The sequence below is a fragment of the Merops nubicus genome, unplaced genomic scaffold (genome assembly GCF_000691845.1).
Source record: "Merops nubicus isolate BGI_N331 unplaced genomic scaffold, ASM69184v1 scaffold16647, whole genome shotgun sequence".
Lineage (NCBI taxonomy): Eukaryota > Metazoa > Chordata > Aves > Coraciiformes > Meropidae > Merops > Merops nubicus.
Window position 1 is genome coordinate 26,972 of NW_008622451.1, and position 17,271 is coordinate 44,242.

At 41.1% G+C, this 17,271-nt stretch overlaps 1 protein-coding gene across 1 annotated transcript in view; it reads left to right on the forward strand.

Moving 5' to 3' along the window:
• Positions 1–9,045: 9,045 nt before the first annotated feature.
• CUBN (cubilin (intrinsic factor-cobalamin receptor)) overlaps positions 9,046–17,271 on the forward strand; it is a gene marked incomplete at its 3' end in the record, with an annotated part of 43,485 nt that continues 35,259 nt past the window's right edge. The window contains exons 1-7 of the mRNA XM_008944799.1: positions 9,046–9,158; positions 9,320–9,449; positions 9,825–9,917; positions 10,900–10,938; positions 11,728–11,829; positions 12,774–12,877; positions 16,491–16,617. Coding sequence (XP_008943047.1) covers positions 9,046–9,158; positions 9,320–9,449; positions 9,825–9,917; positions 10,900–10,938; positions 11,728–11,829; positions 12,774–12,877; positions 16,491–16,617 — 708 coding nt within the window. The remainder of the gene's footprint in view (positions 9,159–9,319; positions 9,450–9,824; positions 9,918–10,899; positions 10,939–11,727; positions 11,830–12,773; positions 12,878–16,490; positions 16,618–17,271) is intronic.

Here is a 17,271-nt window from a genome sequence, read left to right on the forward strand (position 1 = left end):
GTAGAGGTGTTTTATTTAAATGGAAGTTTCATGGACTTGATTGCTTTCTTTAAATGTTCTTTATAGTTTGCAAAATGAAAAAAAGAAAGAGCAGCATTTACATACAGCTCAGTTAAAATGAATAAGACTTCTATTTTATCTTAAAACAGCCTCAGTACAGTATAAAAAGGCTATAAATGTAAAAGCTGTTTTGTTAAAGTGCAGAGACCAAGCTCTACATGAAAAAATCTTCATCTCTGAACACCAGTGATCCATTTTTAAAAGATTTATTGTATATATGACCTGAAATTCTAATGTGTTTTTTAACCTAATTGAGCTATTAGATTCAGTATTTTGTGTATGATTTTTAAGAAGACACAGTGTTGTCTGTAGTTTATAGTTGTCTCATCCTCTTTAAATATTTGCAGGTTTCTGGAGCCCAACTGTATCTATCTGGAATGATTTGTTTAGGTGCAGTGGAATAAAAATCTTTCAAGGTTTTTTGTAGTCCTTTGTTATTTTGGACCATATTTTATCTTATGCTGATTCCTTGTGTATTTCTTCTTCAGTCTTGATTTGCATGCTGCTTGGGTTAACCTAATTCAGACTGTCTCATTCTCCAAGAGCATTGGGCTGTTCCAGCTATAAAAGAGAAGTGGAAATGGATTCTCCTAAAAGAGATCTGGACTAGGATCTAGAGAAAGATGAGGTTGGCCTCTCTCTCTACCTGGTCTCTTGAAGTATTGTAATGGCAAAAAGTACTAGGCTTATGTTAGGCTGTGCCTACTACTAAACTGCACATAGCCAGTGAGTTTTTGACAGTGTTACGAATCATAGTTATAAGTTTACATGGCGGTTATTTTGTAGATCTATCAACCAAATCTAGTGGCCATATGGTCTTATTCTTGGGAGAAACATGGTGATAGGAAGATCTGTTGCTATCTAACATGATCCAAACATTGGCATTAAAACAAAGGAGTTCCATTCGATGTACAGATTGGGATCTCTTTCTGCTAAACTGTGTAAAAAGTCTGAATAATATATAAATAAATAAAATATGTAAATAGTCTAGAACAATAGTATGTAAATATTCATTTTGCCTCACTATAATAATATTTAGCAAAATATTACTGTTAACAGTTAGTTTTCAATTCCTTAATCTGTAAAACATGTTTTAATGATTTATCTGCCACTCATGAGCAAGCAGTATTGAAGTGTAAGTTGAACATTGTCTAGCTGCATCTAAAACTGATACAGCAATACAGCCTGTTACATATTGACAGTGAATTTTATTTGTGTGATTGTGAAGACTAAAATCTGTTTGCTAATCAGAGTTTTCTGAAGAAGATATTTTGAAAGAACAAATTTCAGAGTTGTAAATATATGCTTGTTCATTTTACCTCTGCTAACCCTGTAATACCAGTGCACTAAACTGAGTGACTGCTTCTTATCCCATCTGTTTGTCATTAATAGACTCTTTACTGAGCTCTGCCGAGCTGCACCTGCTTGACCTCACTCCATGACCATGTTGCTTCCTGTGCTGAGCGGTCTCCTAATCATAAGTGCTTTGCAGCCTACCTCAGTGCTGCACTTTGCAACTACAGCTTAAGCATTTTCACAGCAATGAAATGTGATTACAAAAGCAGGTGGAAGGTAAATAAATGAAATCTGGAAGCCAGCTGTATAAATGGAAGGAGATTTCCAGAATCTGATTTTTGGTTTTGTAGCTTGCTTATTCTGCACATCTGAACCAGATTTCATTGTCTGACAGATGATGTGATGGCATTCAAACCTGAGAAGTTCCACTGAAGAAAGAATGTTGTATTTGGTGGTGCAATATTTATACAGTAATTTTTGAAGCTTGCTGGTTGCCTCAGAATCTCTTACCTTTGTAAGATGGTTTTTATCTAAGTTAACCTAGGGATTCCTTATACTCCTGAAGAAACCTGTGTAGCCATGAAGTCACTAAAATACACTTTATTTAGCTCAGTGGGCTTGAATATTTTTGATACATGAACTCAGAATTTTCTAGTGATGGTGCATCCTTCCATGCAGTGAAGGCAAGGCTCCTGTCCACCAGACTTTTTGTCTCACCTTTTGCTGACTGTCTTAGGAAGAATATCAGGATCATCAAGAATCTGCATATTACAGGTTGGAAAAACATTGATCTGTGATAACACTATCTTATGTCTTAAACTTAGTCAAGGATAAGCCCATTTTGTGTTCTAAAGAGACATCTCAGTAGAAATCTGAACAGTCCAATGCTTTGAGTGTGCAGTTCTGTTTTAGCAGTTGTCATACATTTCTAAAGTAAATAGAAAATTTAGAAAATTTGTTACATCTCAAGGATGAACATTAAATTCTGAGCTCACCCTTTGATCTCTCTGTTCTGTTTGCTTGCTATTCATATTGAGGTGAACACTGTTGGCTTATTGTCTAAATGCTGAAATATATTTATTTTCCTTGGCAGTTTAATACATTTGCCTCTTAGGTATTTGGAATTACTTACATATTCAGTGTATTTTGGTTTTCTGCATGATGTTTAAAGAATATTCCCTATTAGTAAGAATTTGGATGAGACAAAGTAATAACTGATTAAGGACGCTAGGCATTTCTGGTCAGTCTTATATAAATAGTATATAAAATAGAAATGGCCAAAGAAATATCTGAGGAAAAATAGTGCAAAAGTATAAGAAACTAGGTATAGAGCCCAAAATTAATTCCAATAACCATTTTCCTTTTGCCTGTGCAAACACGAGTATTCTAGTGTTAAAACTGCATAAGGGGTAGTTTATGCTTATTTAGTAACAACTTGTTTGGATAGATAACTGATACCCAAGACACCAGGGAAAATAATAGTGTGTCAATTTAAATGGTATTGTGAAGAGCATGAAGAGATTTGTGTTATTTTTATCCTTTATTCAGTTACAAGGGTTGGGGAATTTATGTAGTTGGTGAAGAAAACATATATGTGGCCTTAGATGACCAGACACCCATCTGTGAAAACAACTGAGTTGATCTCTTTGACATTCCTCCACCTGGTTCTTTTGACAGTGGGAGGAAGACAGATAAGGTATCTTTTGGTAATAGCTCTGATGAAGCAAGCAGCAGAAATGGAGGGGCTAAAATTCAGTGGAATTTAAAGTGAGAGAGGGTTGCTGGAAGGGCTTTCATGTGACCACTCTGACTGGGTAGCCTTCACTGGGATTCAGAAAACTGCAGCAAAGAAGTCCCTGAAATCTCCTCCAGTGGGGAGCCTCTCATTTTAATACACAAGAATACATCCTGAAATCCCAGATTCGTTGGGACCATGTTTGTCTTCTGCTTTTACCCATGCACTAGGCTCTTGTATCTCAAACATTTTCAAATTACAGCCTGGCACTTGGAATCAAAGCTTGATGGTGCTAAGATATTTTCTCATACCTAGACAATAATAAATATTTTTGATTAGGTCAAGTGTTTGTTCTGTATATATTTTTAAAAAGATACAGATCTCATTATGTTTATAAATAGTACACTTAAAAATGGGATTCTTCTCATAATTGATATTTGTCAGTGGCACTTTGATTGTATAGTGATCTTACCATGTGGCGTTACTCATGCACTGTATGTGTGTTTTAAGGTGAAGCATGGGGGAGAAGACTGGGCAAGTTCATGTAAGAAAAATCCTTAAGAGTGATGAGTAAATAGAATTCTTGCAGAAGTTAGAATTCTGGCAGAAGAAGTTCCGAAGCTACAAATAAATGGAGGCCGAGGAAGTATCTAGGAGAGGTACTGTATGTGCTTGCCCCTTTGACTACTCTTCATTTCCTAACTGTCTGCTCTTGGCCACTGTTAGGGACAGGGTGCTAACCTAGGTAAATCTTTTCTAACCCAGTACGACCACTCTTCCTCGTATTTGTTTGGTGACAAAATGCCAATATTTGTAATCTCAGCATCAATACACAGCAAATGGTTTATGGAATTAATTCAGATCCAAGTCCATAAAGCCAACAGTACAGAATAGAAAAAAATCTGAGGGAGGAGGTGCAGCCAGGTCTGTTCATGGCTTTAGGGTTATTAGTGGAGAAGGGTGACTGTGCAAATGGAAGGTCCCTAAAAATAACTCAAATATACGTTAAAGCAATTGGAATGTGCTAAAAGGACTGGAATAATCAATAATAGAAAAGAACACAGGCAGTATAACTGACTGGAAACTTTTCATGAACCTAATTTCAAAGAAGAATGAAACAGAAAATAGGGAACATCAATGTGGTTGGTGCTTTGTAGAAAGAATATATGTAGGAAATAGTCAGAAGGACAGAGGTGCCAAAATATGAGTCTTGTAATAAAACTAAAAACCTAATATATAACTGCCTTCATTGTGATAAAGGAACCATGGGGAATTGGGACAGTAGATCAATTACAGCTGAAACAACAAAGAGATTAGTTTTGATTTAGTTAACTATTTGCTATTAAAACCTGAAAATATAGATTTCCTGGCCAGTTTAACTTCATCAGCAGGTAACTCATTAACTTCATCATACTGAGGGAGCAAAATCTTAAGCAGATGTCAGAGGGCAGTATGCTGAGAAGTGAAAGAAGTCCTTAGGGAGTGGTGTGGGAAATGGAGTCTTGCAGCTGCTACAGCCCTGGGGAAGGTGCTGCAGCCATAAAACTCTCCAGGCGCAAGTAAAGAGAAGCGGCGAAAGTGATGATGGGTGGCTATAGGTAAGGGACAGAAAGAGGGCCATTATCTTTCAGAATCACCCCTGTTTGATGTATACCTTCTGTTTGGTTGTCTTCTATATAGGGCCTAATAAATAGTGCTTGGTTGTCTCACAGCTATAGGGACACACAGAAAGTGCTGAATTCAACATGGAGCTTTGTCTACACCAGCAATTTGCACCTTTCTACCACAGAGGTAACAGCACTGCTTTGTATGTCATGTGCCACTTTTAAACACTAGAGTATTATTAGGAAGAGGAAAGATGGAAGTGAAGATGAAAGTCCTGGGAGACGTGACCTCAGCTGAGGGGGAACTCAGATAAATGTGCATTAATGGGGATTAAACCAGCAACAGGGCTGAATTTATAATTATTTGCAAGTATTTGAGTTGTAACATTGAATAGCAGGGGGCTTTTTTGCACCCATAGAGAAATTAAACAGATTATTTATTAGTCTTCCATTTAAAAAATCTGCCAGGTTGGGATTCACACCAATAGTTGCCCTTCTCCCATATAAAAAGGGAGTGTTGTCACAGACTTATGTCATCTTTCTGCATCTGTGTTGACTTCCTAGATGCAATTAAAGCATATTGAATTTCTGGCAATAATCCGAGTCATCTCTTGTCTTCTCCAGCAGCATCTTTGCATTGCATGCACATCCTGCTGGAGAAGTAGAGCAATACCACCACTCTCTTCACACAGCTATGCAAGATGGTGGTAAATTGTAGTGACTGCTGGTACAGTATAAATTTCAACCAGAATTTGATAGAGACAAATTCCTGCCAAATCTGTGCACAACCTACACTCTTTAGAGATGTTTCCTCAGCCATAATGTCAGTGAGATTATCCGTCTTGGGAGGAGGGGTTCATGCCAGCTCTCCTTGATAGGAAGAACAGCCCCTATTCTTATGCCAGACATTCTGTTCCTCCAAAGCTGAAGTCTTAATCCGATATGTTTCAGTAAAGTTAAAAGGTGTGGACCTATTTTTCTCATTACAATGATTTATAGATTTCCCAACTTGGCAAGCCTAAAGTGCATTCATTAGGAATACAGAGTAAATTAAGTATTATCTCGAAGGTCTAATGAAACAGAAAGTGGTGTGTCATGCAATATTTAGATACATGCCCAGAGCTCTCTTTCTATCCTACAATACGTGCATAGTCAAAGTCTTCAGGTCAACACTTTCTAAGATGTAAAGCCTAAATGAAGAGAAGGTGAAAATCATTACTTCTTCCTCCTTGTGTTTGCAGCTTTCTCCCCTTACTCTGTGGTTTATTGCTCATTGGTCATTTGGTATATTGGAGCTAATTATCTGGAAAGGGAAGGCTGACTCGAAGGCTGACAGGCAGCAAAGTGGGACAGTGCATACTCAGCATGTGAAAGAAATGATAGAGCAAAGACAAGGTTTTGTTGGTCACAGCTGAAGCCCGGGCTGCAAACCGTCCCCGTACAAGGGACCTTGCGCAAGAGGGTGCTTGAAGTGTGCAGACGTTCAGCCAGCCCGCCAAGCGGTGCAGGTTTAGTTGGCCCGTGGTTTCTTCAAGCTGACACTCAACTGACAGTTAGAGAAACTTAGCAGACTGTTCAAATAAATAAAAAATAAAAACACATGCAAAAAAAAAAAAAAAAAAAAAACAACCCACACACGGACATCAGAACAGACATGAAGAATGTTGGTGAGCACAGGGATAATGGACAATACCAGGATACACAGAGGCTGAAGCTGTCCTGTCGACTAGACAGACATCAATAATTTATCTATGCTCTTCTATTTGTGAACAGAGGTTACAGAGCAAAGAGCAGAATAGGAAATAAAACAACTGTGTGAGAACAGATCCTCAGCTGGTGTAAAATATCATAACTAATTTGGAATGAATGAAGCAGTGATAGTTTTCAACAACTGAGAACACAATTCTGTATTTTCATGTCAACACTATTCTCTGTTAAGGTAAAGGACAACACATGGGGATTCCTCCTCATGTTCCTCTGTTCTGGCAGCAACAGGAGATAGACTCGGTCTCCTGGGGGCCACAGGCTGCTGTGGAGCAGGTGAATATCCAAAGACTTGAGCTGCTGCTGCTGCACCAGTAGGCGTATGGGATGGGAAGAGCTTCACCTCTGCCCTTCCAGACCTAGGCAGCAGCAGTAACGGTGGGGTTACCTGCACCACAGTCTCAGTAGGCACAAGCAAGGTGGTCAGCAGGCTCACGCTGTTCTGGATTCTGAGGCAAGTTTCTAAAAGCACAGATAATACAATGTAATAAAAATCTAGGGTTTTTATGCAAACAACAGGAAGTAGTGGAGGTGGTAGGGTGCAGCTGATACAATCTCAGACATTATAGTTATTTATAGCAAGGATCAAGTTATTATCTGTGGCAGCACTAGAAACATTAGCTGTCTTGGGCTCACACTGATTTTCACAGTCCACCTCTGTTTTTGAGGTGACATTGAGGTGACCGATCACCACATCCAATTTCTTTCCAGGGTGCTTTGACCTTTGTAAGATTTCTGTCTGTGAAAGCTGTAGAGTTCATTCAATCCACGAGCTCCAGGGCATGTCGCACAGATCTGTGGGATATCTGTAGGTGACAAGAGCAAACTGGAGTAGAAAGGAAGGCTGGGCAGGGTTAGGAAATGATGGAGTTCTATGGCCTCCAGGAAGGTCTGAGGCTTAAGGGATCAGTGAATGGTGGCTACTGTTATCTTTGAACAAGAGCAGTTACAATTGTTTCTACTCTCAGTATAAATGTGAGGAACCTGAATGAGTTGTCTACTAAACAAAAGGGAAAATAAAAAAGAATGGTGCTGGGCTTGGAGGTTTGGATAGCTTGTAGCATGAGGAAGGAAAAGATGCACAAAGCTGCTCTGAGCAGGGAGATGGAAGCACAGCAAGGTGTCGTGCAAGGGGAATATGGAGACTCTGGCAAAAGCAAAGGGGAAGTGGGATGTGGACTCTCTCATGGCTTCCAACAGCAACAGCCTGGGCCTTGGAAGCAAATACCGAGAAGCAACTAGGTGGGACGCTTCTTTAGAGAAGGTTGCAAGGTACTGCTGAAGGACAAAAATGGGATCAAGATTCAAATTTTGGCTCTCAGAATATATTAACTTGCATCTTTTTGTTGATTTTGAGCCTCTGAATTCTTCCTTAGTCTTCTGCATTTTCTGCGGCTGGCCCTGAACTTGGGAGCCCTGGTGTGTGCAATGAAGACAGCCTATACTTACCAAAAAAATGCAGTCCCCTTGGTTTGTAATTGTCTCTGCAACATCTAGGGACTGAGTCATCCTTGAGCCAGAACAACCATATTTGGTTAAAATTGTGTTTTGCTGTTGTAATCCATGGGGTGCTGTTTGGTACTGCTAGCTTGTTTTGTCATCTGCCCCTTAAATCATGGGCTGGAAGATTCTTTTTCAATAAAAATATCTCTTGCCAGCCACTGTAGGTTTTATATGTGGGGTTTGGTTGTTGTGGGGTTTTTTGGTAACAATCTGCATCCTTCAGAGCTGCCAAATAATTTTTCCTTCGCCTGTGTGGTGCAGCATGTTGGGAGAGCAAGGCACTCCTGCAGTAGCCAGCTACAGGTTACACCATGCTCTGAGACACAGGGGTGCTCAGCTGTGTAAAGGTCAAAGACATAATGATAAAATACAAGCAGATTTCAGTTTAATGATCTTCAAAGCTACTGACACCAAAAGTCAAAAAGAGAAAAATGCATTTATTGTCTAGACCATTTGCATGCTGTCAATCTTATTAAGACACCTAAGATGATCAAGGGGTTGGAGCACCTCCCCTGTGAGGACAGGCTGAGAGAACTGAGGCTGTTTAACCTGGAGAATGAAATGCTCCAGGGAGACCTTACAGCAGCCCTCTAGTACTGAAAGGGCGCCTACAGGAAAGATGGGGACTGACCTTTATCACAGAGTATAGTGATAGGACAAGGGTTTAACAGTTTCAAACTGAAAGACGATGGATTTTGATTAAATATTAAGAAGATATTCTTTACTGTGAGGGCATGGAGGCACTGAACAGGTTGCCCAGAGAAATTGTGGATGTCCCCTCCTTGGAAGTGTTCAAGGCCAGGCTGGATGGGACTTTGAGCAACCTGATCCTAGTGGAAGGTGTCCCTGCCCATGACATGCGGGTTGGAACCAGATCTTTAAGGTCCCTTCCAAACCAAACCATTCTAGGACTCTGTGGTTTTATTCTATAGTGAGATAAAGTTCACCCTGGCAAGACAAGACAGCAGAACAGGCACTTTGTGAATAAAGAGCTGTGTTAAGAGCAAAGGGCACCCAGGCTCACAGCAGTACAGTTCAACACTGGAAGTTTCACTTCAGATGCAGGACAGCTGGAGGAGAGCAATGGTTTGGGCTGCTCCTGGGCTTTTGGTTGCATTATTGCTACTTACTGGGTTGAGCTGTGAATCCAACCACTATGAAAAGAAGAGGCAGAAAAGAACCATTTACGATGAGCAGTAAGTACGATTGCTTGCAAATGCATTTGTTCACGTGGTGGCTTCACAGTGCCAGTACTGGGAACAGAATGGCTTTACTGCAGCTATTTTTTATATACTCTCTAGCAGACCTGTAATTAAATGATCTCTTTTTTTTTTTTTTTTTTTGCGTAATACTACAGGCCTCGTTTGTACTCAGATCAGGGTAATTTAGTGTTCCATGCTGGCTCCAGCAAAAATATTGAATTTATAACTGGACCACTGGGGAAAATAAAAATTAATGAAGAAGACCTTGCAGAACTTTTTAGTCAGGTGATGTAGTTACTTTTCTGTAATATGTTTTCATTTTCAGTATTGTACATTAATATTTTAATTGTCTTCAGAATTTGTCTTAGCAAATGTTTGATGTGGTTTGTATGATTGGTATTTGATATTATCTATGTCAGCACTCTAATATGAAAGAATGCTATTGCAGACTTGTAAAGTAATCAGGCCACTACAGAAAATAGTTTAGAGATTAAATTGTGTATGTAACACAGCTCTCTATATTTAAGTGGATTTTATAATAGTAAAGTTAAGCAAGAATGAAACTTTCCTAAGCCTTTGAAAAAGCGAAGCTTGTTTACATTTGAGAATTTTTTGAAAAAGCCAAGCTTGTTTCACATTATCTCTGTTATTTAAATTTAGGTGAGAGAAAATAAAGCAGAGATCGAAGAACTTAAAAAAGCCAACGGTGCCTCTCAGAACGTGTCCCAGCAGGTTGCTGCGCTAGCCTCCAAAGTGAGCCATCCCCCCTCGTGGTATCCTCCTCCAGTGTTCCCCATTTGCCATTCCTCAGATTAACATGATTGCGTCGTTGATTTTAGTATTTCTGGACTCCAGTGTGGGGAGTTAAATATGGCTGGAGTCCATATTTTACATCACTTCAGAGTGTATCTTTGATGTTGAGATATTTATTCAGTAAATCTGGAGATTATGAAAATATTTCTGTAAATCCCATAATTTCCCATTACCAGGATGCTTCTTTTGTTCACTGTCAGCATCTCTAGGAACTATATCTGCTAATATTTATGGAAACGATATCCCACTAAATTTAGGGCACGGACCATATATGTTCTTATAGTGGTAACATAGACGTTCCATCCCATATTTGAGATGGGCTACAGGGGGTTGCAGTGGAAAGAAAAGACTATACAGTAGTTTTGTCTCTTCCCTGCTACTCAAGAGTTTTCTCCAACAGGAGATTTTGTCTGATTTGGTTTAAGTGTCCTTTGTTACAGTGTTGCTACTACAGGAAACTGTTGCACAGCCTGAGAGAATTGTGCTATGCAGGTATCTGTCACATTCACAGGTCCCCTTTCAGCTTGTTGTTTGTGGTGGATACCATGCTGAGTTATGGTGAGCCTTTTCCTGGCTTTTGGTGGACAGTCTCAGACCCACACCCTTCACCTGCCCAGGCCTCAGACAGTCCCACTGGAATATTCACATTCTCAATGTTGAGCACTTGAACACCTCTTCACAACAGCAAGTCTCAGTTTTTTGGAGCCAAACTGAGACATATTTAAGCTGGCATTTTCTGAGCAGCCTAAACCACCAAAATCTCAGTGAATGGGGCCTGATTTGAGCCTGATTGTCACCTGGATTCACATGCCAGCTATTCTCTTTTCTCAAAAGAAAATATTTTGTTGGCCTAAAGGCATCCAGCACGTAACTCTGTCATGCTCATACCAAGCACAATGTAAATGGCATTTTTCTCTTGCAGGTCGTGAATCTTGACAACAGACTTCAAAGCTTAGAGCAGGTAAATAAATGGAAAGCAAACTAGAGATCAAAAAATAAAAGCCCAGTCCCAAGTAAATAAAGTGAGGTTACAATCATTAAATAGCTACATGATTTCTCCCCTCTTGTGTTATTGCTCAGGAAAACTTATCTCCCCTCTTGTGTTATTACTCAGGAAAACTTATTTTGGTAACAGAAGGTTAAAAAAATCAAGATTTGTGAAGGAGGTAAGATGCCCTCTTACAAAATATAAACTGTGTAGGAGCCTGCATTCCTTAAAGGAAAAACATCTGTAGCCTCAAGAACAACTAGATACCAAGAAGGAATAAGCTCTTCCTTCACTGATCTGTCAAGACAAAGACTAGAGAACTCAAGCTGGATTTTATATTGTACTGGAAATAGCTAATTTTCAGCTGTCACCTGCTTCTCCACTGAGCTTGTTACAAGCCACAGATACAGCTGTCAGTAAAAGCAGTTGTCAGATGAGTCACCCAAGGAATTGAGAAGACAAGATAACCCTCCATCTAGAGTCACAGTCTGCTGCTGAAGAACAGTCTCTATTAATATTTACTTCTTACTGTACTTTTCTCATCCCGGTGCTTGCAGCCAGACACCCTGTGTAAGACCAATCATATTAGTCAGTATTTTGTACAGGGATAAATGAAACAGCTCCAAACCTTTACAAATCAACCTTGCTGAGGGGGCGCGGGAAGAGAACTGAAGAAAGAATAGGGAAAAAAAAAGAGGGTTGTCTTGAAAATACATGCTAATGGAAAAAATAAACATTTTCTGCTCATTTCCTGGGTTTCAGGCTATCCAGAGTAAAGCCTGCACTAGTAACCCCTGTCAGAACTCGGGGACCTGTGTGAATTTGTTGGATGGTTTCTTTTGCCTCTGTCCCAGCAACTGGCAGGTGAGTCTTTATCCTCCTTGAATACAGAGCATGTATTTTAACTGTCAGGATACGCCTGGCTTAGTGTAATTGTAATGAAGCATAGCATTTTAAGGTGGCTCAGGACAGAGTGAGATATACTGAGCAGCAAAGCAGCAGTATCACGCTCATCATTTGGTTGAAAGGCAACACATTTGCTTCTGAATGATATCAATATATACCAAAAAAAAAAATGAAGCCTAAACCCCTGGGCCAGATCCTGCACTGTTACATGCGGGTGATGGCCCATGAAGTCTGTCATGCTTGGCAGTTCCCACAGCAAAGAATTAGTCTTTGGTTTTTGCTAAGCAGTGAACTGAACTGCGTACCCTTGCTGTTGATCTTACACAAGAATTGGGAGAGAATGGGGGAGGGGAATGATATTTATCCAAGCTCAAATAAATTACATAAATGGAGATATAAGTAACTAATTCCACTCTGATTTTTTTTTTTAAATCTGAAGACTTTACTGAAAAAAGCTTTAATGGTGCTGTTACATGTATTAGAGGTGGAAAACTTACATTTTCTTCTCAAAGACTCTCAATTTGAAAGTTGTCCAGGCAAGATTTGGGTCAAAATTGCTGTGCTTTCAGTCTTAATAAAACAGCATCTCCTCATAGAAACAGTCCAAAAGAAATTTTTGTCTTCCTTTTGCTAGCAAGTTGGAAAGCAGAGAGGATTACAGGACTATGCTGTCTGTACGCTTTCTGCAAACATCTGAAATATTTTATCCCCCATCTGACTGATAGCCAGGGTCACAGAAACACAGAGGAAAAATAGCTTTGTTATAATGTTTCATAAGTGAAGCTGTGTTGATAGCAGCCCATGCTTTGTATTTCTTTGGAAACTATGTTAAACATTGGCTCCATGGTTTGCTTGATTTCTCAGTTACTTAGAAAATAAACTGGGTTTCCATTTCATCTCAGGGCCCGCTTTGTTCAGTGGATGTTAATGAATGCCAGATTTATGCTGGAACAGCATTAGGCTGCCAAAATGAAGCCACTTGTGTGAACACACCAGGCAGCTACAGGTAACTTTTCAAAGCTAGACACAAAAACTCTATGTAAAATATCCTGCTATTTTTTTTCCCCATATCACACCTGCAGCACAACTACTAGGAATAAGTCTGTTAAGTATCTAAGCCCTATAATCCTTCGCAGTCTGAGAGAATATGAAATCCATGACACCCTGCAAACCGAGCCCACTGCAGACACAGGAGGCCCTCTGAAGCCACTGCCTACTTTGACACAAGAAGAGCAGCAAAACATTAGGTTTATCACACAGCCATTCTGGTGAAGAAGTGTGCAAACAGGAAACTAGCTCCAGTGACCCAGCCCCTGTTGTAGGTGCAGATGCTTTAGTGGAAATTCACTGCACCATGGGAAGCAGATGGGGCAGCGAGGTGCAGCGTGCTGGTCTGTAAGCAGCAGTTGCCACCATGCCCACCTATCACAGCCACATTATCATACCTCTGTTATCACTTACACCCTGAGAACCAAGGGATTGAGGAGGTGAAGGAGGTGGACAGCTTTGGTCCAGTGAAGGCTTTGATTTGTTGGAAGCCTGCTGAATGTATAGTCAACCTTGGTCACTGGCATTCCCAGCACACCACATAACTCTGAGGAATGCCAGAAGTGCAGGCACTGCCAAAACTGCAGCAGAGCAAGCCATGCACGGTGCTGCCAGGGTGGAAGGGAGGGGAAATGCTGTCTGCAGCTGGCTGGCCCAGAGCGTGCCTGGGCTGCCCGTGGGTATCCTGCCTGGAGTGGCTCCTTCTCTGCTGTGCCCAGCTTGTTAGGAAACACGCTCTTATTTACAGGCCAAGCCAGCCTGAACATTCTGTGTGTTGTTCTCCAAAATGTCAGAGAAGCTGGTAAATAAATAACTTTCAGATATAATACAAAGCTATCCCTGTTAAATGGGAACAAGCAGGCTGGAGAGCATGCCATAGCTTTCTGCAAAGCATTTTGTCTCCTGCTTCAGCATGAAAATCATGGCCCCCACAAATATTTGCTTGGTGTGGTACTGGCTTGTAGTGCTTTGTCAGTTCTTGGAAGAACCCCACACAAATGAAGTTCTTCTTCAGTGCTTCTCACACTTCAGCATTAACACAGAGCCTGCTGAGGTGTCAGTGGTACATGACAAGCTTCCTGTCAGCTTTTCTTTGTTTTTAAAGGCTGTCTCTAGCTTGCCGGCAGCTGTCCCCAACACAGTCATTTGTCAAGGAAATGACACACAAAGCACCCTGCCTTTACTTGTTCCTTAGCGTGTTCAGAGATGTAGAGTACAGGTGTGTGACTAAATTAAGGCTGGAGAGGACAAACCCACTGCCTTGCTTGCATGTGTTGTCGTTGTGTTAGTACAGTTGTGATTCCTGTGATTTTCTTCCCCCCACTGTAATCCTTGCCCTCTTTAGTACTTGCTGTGTCAGTGCCTCCTGAAATGAACTATGACCTCTTCATAAATCATTCAAATCTTAATATTACTGCTTTTGCTTTATGCCCTCAAGTTTATTCAGGGATTATTGAGTGCTTTCTCCAACCCCATTGTACTATCTTCTCTATCTATCTCCCTTCACATACTGTCTGTCTTTGAAGTACTCCCCAGATGCTAAATGCACCCCCAAGTAGAGCTTGACACACCTGTTTTCAAAAACTGTGAGAACATTGCTGCTAGTTTTTCTGGGTCCCAGCAACCAAGGTCACTCCAATCCTTCTCTGATGTAGTTATATGCACCAGTGTGGACTGTGAGTAAAGAAGATGATGATATTTAATTTTCCATAGCCCCCGGTGATAACACCAGGTAAAGGCCAGTACTAGATCAGGTACTGTGAAATGGAGCATAACACAGTCTTCACTCCTCTTCAGATTCTTTATCTGCATGCTTCAAGCTGTAATTCAGGAATGCACTAAACTATTGAGAAAAAAGAACGGGTTTTCAGGGAAAGCTTTCCTGAGTCAGGACCTTAATAGGACATTGCATTGGTTGGATGGAAGGCCCTGAGAGTCCCTAAGTCTAGCAGACTTTTGTGTCAGAACCAGAATAATGGGGGCCTCAATCACGATGTGCTGTTGGTGATGAGAGAGAACCAGGGCAGTCCCGAGCAGCAGCGCATCACAGTTTGGCTGAAGCTCCTTGCAGTGTGACCTACTTCTTGGAGCTGTTCTATGAGCAGTTTCGGATGGGTAGCAGATTAATCTTTGCCAGATTATGCAGGAGACAGTGCCATTGTCCTCCTCCTTTGGAGCTGGTCAAATTTCCTTGCTGTGTCCTTTGGAGTGGAACGTAGAGCTCTGGATGTACTTTGAACATACAAAGGTGATCTGGTTCCCTGACCTGTTGCCTTTGTACTTGCCCATGTTGAGCCACTGCACTGGTGAGATGGTGTTGGTCTATCTGCCCTCTCTTACAATAATGAACATGTTGCCTTATAGTGTTGTAGACTGCAGTTAAGCATTAAGCTATTGTGGGTTTTTTAATCCTGAGTTCATCCAGTTTTCTTGTCCTGGGTGCAGCAGCTAGTTACCTGCAATCGGCTTATCAAACTTCTATTTCAACTGAGCATGTGATACCCTGTCAGGGACAGCAGCAGTAAATTGCTCCAAGGTCCAGATCAACTGCATTGGAAAACTCTGATTCAAATTCTGCAGGTAAATGCTTTTACAGAATAGTTTTCATTAGCCACCTTAAAGGCAATTAAACGGGAGTGTGTACCTGACATATGCCTCTGTGAGGAGCAGTCATCAGCAGACACCGCAACATATAACTTGCCTCCAAATAAGTCTCTTACTGTCATTTTAACAAAAAGCTAAAGAACTAATGGGCAGCTTTCTGTAGCTTGAGGTCCCTTTCAGCTCTATTTCAGAGCCTCAGATTTGGTCCATGTGGAAATAAAGGGTCAGAGAAAAGGGAAGTGTTACTCGACGGCTTAGAAGTTCCCAATTTCAGTTCCACCCGGTATGTGCAGTGCTGTGACTAAGGTGTGCCCTATAAATAGCAGCGCAAAGCAGCTGGCAGCCTGCAAGCCAGGTACCCCCTGTAGAACGCCTCCCTTCAGCCCACTACTTTGTTCTTCCCACCCCATCAGCCCCAAATGCTTCCTCCTGCCAGCTACGCTCACCTGAAAGCTTGGCTGCTAGTGAGACAGAGGCAGTGCAGGTGAGGGTGTGAAGGTACCCTGCTCCCTGCACAGGCCAGACGTGGCATTTCTGCCTGTCACTAGAGGTAGGGTTTCAGGGACTTGGCGTCGTATGAGGATCATAAACTGAAACACGAAGTTTAGGTGCTCTCTGACTGAAGTGGGGATTTTCAGGCTCATGTTCTGCTGAAGTCTCATGTTAAAGATTTCCTTTTTTTGTGCATTTGCACTTCTGAATGCAACAGAAAGCTGTGGAGTCTCCCATAGGGTCTGACAGTCATGGATGTACACAAGTCCCATGTAATTCTTGAGCTTCTGTTGAACAGGAGCCTTGCCTCTATGCATGAGTATTAATGAGATTGTCAGTATGGCTAAACAGATGGATTTACAAGAAATGCCACACAAATAAAAGAGTGAGGAATGATCTCTTGCTATGGCAATATGTGATTTTTAACTGCTATATAAAGACAACATTTTGATTTTTCTGTCTGCTTTCACCGTTAGCTGCTCCTGTACTCCGGAAACCTATGGGCCTCACTGTGCCATGAAATTTGATGACTGCCAGGGAGGATCTGAGACACTCTGTGAGCATGGTATCTGTATAGATGCAGACAGGGATGAGCCCAACAAGGTAAGGAACAATATATGTCTCATTATGCAGCAGAGCATGAATAAGCTACAAATAATGCTGAGGACCACAAAATTGTGTAGTATACTGCTGCTGCAAAACAGCCAGAAATGCCACTATACAACATAAATTAACCTCTCTGTCGTCCCCGGAATGGCAGAAAGAATTGAAAAAGCCTTGTGTCTTCTTAGAGGTACTTGCCACTGTATCAGATCTACTACTACATACATAGAGAACTTGGGAATACTCTTTGAATAAGTCAAAGTCTTATCTGAAACATAATATTCTTACTGATCATTATTTGGGGAGTTGTAAATTGCTAGAATATTTTATTACTTAAATGATTAAGAAGGACAAACATCATGAAACTTGTTTTTCCTGGGAAAAGGCATACCTGTGGAACATGAGTGTCTGTGGCTTGGGAGCTACCACAGTGTCTGGCCTGGCTGCTGTTCACCTTTGGTGCTCCTCACTGTCAGTTACACTCTTGGTCTCTGACTCCAGCCCCAAGCTCTCCAAGCATCTGTGCTGGGTGGATGCTAGTATACACTTGAACAGTCTTCTGGAGCAAGCCAGCTCATTCTTTTTTGGAGAGAATCTGGGTACAGGGTGTTCACTCCAAAAAGGCATATGGAACATGCTGGTGTTGACTCTTTC